A 4,012-nucleotide genomic window follows, 5' to 3' on the forward strand; every position below is an offset into this window, starting at 1 on the left:
GACAGATGGTTCCGACTAGACGAGCCGCTAGTCAGTGCATTCGTGGAGAGGTGGCGGCCTGAGACGCACACCTTTCACATGCCGTTCGGAGAGTGCACCATCACGCTTCAGGACGTCGCATACCAGCTGGGGTTGCCGGTGGACGGTCATTACGTTAGTGGTTGCCTCACAGACTTCCACCTATACATTGAGGGTGGGAGGCCTGCTTGGACGTGGTTCCATGAGTTGCTTGGTGTCTTACCTCCTGAAAACCAAATTCAGAAATTCGCAGTCAACTGCACATGGTTCCAGGAGACATTTGGCGAGTGTCCCGTCGGGGCCGACGATGAGACAGTTAGGCGCTTTGCCCGTGCCTATATCATGATGTTGTTGGGGACGCAGCTGTTTGCCGACAAGTCCGGATCAGCATGGGAAGAGATTCCTGTCGCCAGAGATGTACTTGGGGGATCCACGAGGTATTCCTATTCCGGAGGAGGCGACTCAGAGGGGTGCAGGCCGAGTTCCTGACAGACGTCGTGTTGAGAGGAGAGCTCGAGTCGGGACACGTCGTAGCCAGCGTGAGCATGCCTGGCTCGATCATGCTATGGAGGAGGTTGAGGACGCAGGTAGGGGTCGCGGGAGACGACGTGGGCGTGGAGGCAGGAGGAGGGGGGCTGATGGTAGAGATGATGCACATCAAGCTGGGAGGGTTGCAGCTGGAGGAGGTGAGGCAGTCGGGGTTGAAAGGCCCCATCAGGGGGGGCATGATAGTGAGTGGTATGGATCAGGTATGGGAGATCCCTCTACTCACACTGACGCTGGGCTTGGAGATTATTTCGTCGGTGTTCCCGGTGACGATCAGACACTTCAGGACAGTACTCCATGGGTTAGTCCGGGCTCCATGTTTCCAGACTTCCTTGGTAGTGACAGGATTGTGGCAGAGTTCGGTGGACCGCATTTCCTTGAGGATATCCGGACCATCATGCAGGAGGATGATGCTGCACGAGGACGTGCTCAGACGACAGCGACACAGGCACCGTTAGATGTAGATCTGAACGAGCCTGCCACGGTGCCTCCTGTGCAGACTTTTGCGCTGGGTGGGACGCCAGCATCCGCACATACTCTAGGGTCACATTCAGTTGTCGGCCCGTCATCATCCAGACCAGTACATGTCTCGCCCAGGACATCGACAGAGGATGCAGAGGATGACGACCACGACTCGATTGAGGATGAGGAGCCGATGATTCGGAGAGGTCATAGGACACGGGAAATGAAGTGCTTGGAAGTATCCACAATCACAAGTCTGAGACCCTAGGGAGACCCTGTAGGTACCAAGTGAGAAGGAACCTGTCGGAGTCGTTTCAGCCACGGTGTACTCCGAGTTATCCCTGTCATAAACAGTCACCGTGAAGCACCTGGCCGTTTTCAGGTTTGCCTCGATACACTTTACCAGGTATTGACTGAATTATTGTCCGGTACCCATCTGAGCCTGGGCCTCCCTTCCCTTACGGACAAATAGTTCCGCAAGCCTTCCGTATGTGGCCTTCACCAGCGAGCACACAGGGAGGTTCCTTACCCCCTTCAGGATTGAATTCACACACTCAGATATGTTGGTCGTCATGTGCCCGAATCTCCGACCCTCATCACAGTACTGTGTCCACAATGAATACTTAATTCGGTTCGCCCACTCACACATTGCCGGATTCTCAGACCGCAGGATGTCAAACTAGTAGTCGAACTCCACCTCGGTCTTCGCATATGCCGCGCTCACAAGAAGCCTCCGAGCATCTTTTCCTTTGAAGGTGAGGGCGAAATTTGCTGCAACGTGTCGAATGCAGAATGCCCGGTATGCAGCCGGAGGTAGCCATCCCCCATCGGGTGCCTCGAGTGCTGCCTTTATGCCGTTATGCCTATCTGAAATAACTAACAGACCTGGCTGAGGTGTCACGTGCTGACGGAGGTGGGAGAGAAAGAAGGACCATGACTCAGCATTCTCACCCTCAACTAGTGCGAATGCCACGGGGAGTATGTTGGAATTCCCGTCCTGTGCAATCGCCACAAGCAACGTTCCACCATACTTGCCATATAGATGGGTGCCGTCAATACTCACCAACGGCTTACAGTGACGAAATGCCTCGATACAAGGGTGAAAAGTCCAGAACATCCTATGAAAATAAGCCTGGGACTCGTCCACCTGTCCCCCAACTCGAACAGGGCAAGTCCTGATGACAGCTATAGTACCAGGCATCGTCAACTGAACTCCTAACACCCAACGAGGGAGCTCCTTGTACGACTCATCCCAGTCCCCATAGATGATTGCAACCGCCTTCTGCTTCGCCATCCAAACCCTCCTATATGTAGGCCTGAAGCCAAACTGTGCAGCCGTGGCATTTAGAAGCACCTTGATGTTGACAGATGCGTCAGGCCTAACCATTGGCATAATGAATATCGCTATCACATGGTAGTCCAAACTCCTATGGTCGCTGGAGATGGAGGTGGCGAGACAGGTATGCGGTCCGTTGTACCGCTTAACTTCCCAGATGCCCTTGCGTTGCCGGAGACTCAACCGAATCAACCATGTGCACCCATTCCCAAACTCAGAACACTTTCCCACGTACCTGCGATAGTCAGACTCAACTACCTTGTACTGTACCCCTCGGCGGATGCTGTACGTCTTCACACTCAACAGCGCCTCATCTTTATCCTTAAATTGTTGACCAACCTGGAACTCTGTCATACCGGCAGACCCTTCCGTATCTCTAGCGCCAAATCCAGTAAGCTGCCCAGGATATTCGTCCTGCCTCATGGCATCCAGGTCCAAAGATGAAAAATGGGGTGGGTACTGCTGTGTGCCAGAACTTGATCTACCAGTAGCCCTTATCGGATCACTCGTTCCAACATCATCGCTGCTTTCATCAGCGATCGTATCAGGCTTGACATCATCGTCATCTGGATCATCAAACAATCCCTCTCCAACACCAGCCGGTGTAGGACACTGTACTTCGGTCGGAAGATGTTCCCCATATCCAACCTCGTCTCCAACGTTGCCGCTGAGATCAACAGCAAACGATGGGGAGGCGGCAAATTGGATCGCTGGCTCATACACTGGGACGGAGGATGAAGCAACCGCAGGTCTCGAGCTTGAACCGGCCACCGCGGCTATAGTGTTGGCATTCCGGTTCGACCCACCCGAGCTGGATACGACGTCAACCAACTTTACCAACAGCTCTGGTGTCCTGACCTCGGGAAACTGCCTACGAGAAATAAACATGACCTGCAAGTCCTCATCACTCCCGATCGTGAAACAATCATACTTCACCGTATCATGGAGCACCCTGATTGGAATGCGATAGAAAAACTTCTTAACCCTTTTCACTCCTTCCAGACCAAGCTTCACCAGCACGGAGCTAACGAGAGCATCATAGCTGGTCGTAGGGCTCATGATAATACATAGAGGATCCTTATCAGTGAACTTCACGCCAGACCGAGTTTTTCTCTTAATCGATCCTCTGTGGTGTACTAGCACTAGAAAACTATCCTCACTAGCCATCTCACCTCTTTGATGAGAGCAACGTGAGTTCACAGCATATATATAGAGCTCCGGTTCACAGTAATTCGAATTAACTTCATTCGCACCATATATATATATAATTCGAATCAATTCCATTCGAATTACCAAGTATTAGTAATTCGAATCTATATGTCTCGAAATATGCAATTCGTCACCATTTCATACTAATTCGAATTAATATAGTACGATTTAGCTTTGTATAATTCGAGTCTTATTGATTCGAATTACGTGACAATTTTCCATGCATAATTCGGCACAATTTGATTCGAATTACGTGGTAATAGTGATAGGGAGTAATTCGAATTCAATCAACTCGAATTACTTGCAAATCTATTTCGAATCATTTCGATTCGAATTACATAAAAATTTGATCTGGTGGATTGTTGTAGCAAAATTTGATTTGGCGGATTTAGGTAAATATGAACTAGCCTTGGCTCATTTAAGTTTTTTACCCTTATTTAT

At 50.6% G+C, this 4,012-nt stretch overlaps 1 protein-coding gene across 1 annotated transcript; it reads right to left on the minus strand.

Moving 5' to 3' along the window:
* LOC107606704 lies at positions 1,706–3,529 on the minus strand. Its single transcript, XM_016308736.1, has 3 exons — positions 3,299–3,529; positions 2,879–3,253; positions 1,706–2,776 (listed from the first exon to the last, which is right to left on the minus strand). Exons 1-3 carry the CDS (start codon positions 3,527–3,529, stop codon positions 1,706–1,708), a joined length of 1,677 nt encoding a protein of 558 aa, XP_016164222.1.

Source organism: Arachis ipaensis, chromosome B07 (genome assembly GCF_000816755.2).
Source record: "Arachis ipaensis cultivar K30076 chromosome B07, Araip1.1, whole genome shotgun sequence".
In the NCBI taxonomy this organism is placed as follows: Eukaryota; Viridiplantae; Streptophyta; class Magnoliopsida; order Fabales; family Fabaceae; genus Arachis; species Arachis ipaensis.

Coding starts and splice junctions, on each gene's coding strand:
- LOC107606704 (XM_016308736.1), bottom strand. CDS start 3,529: ATGGCTAGTGAGGATAGTTTTCTAGTGCTAGTACACCACAGAGGATCG. Junction 3,254..3,298: donor TCAGGGTGCTCCATGATACG/GTGAAGTATGAT, acceptor GAGGACTTGCAG/GTCATGTTTATTTCTCGTAG. Junction 2,777..2,878: donor CTGATGAAAGCAGCGATGAT/GTTGGAACGAGT, acceptor GCCATGAGGCAG/GACGAATATCCTGGGCAGCT.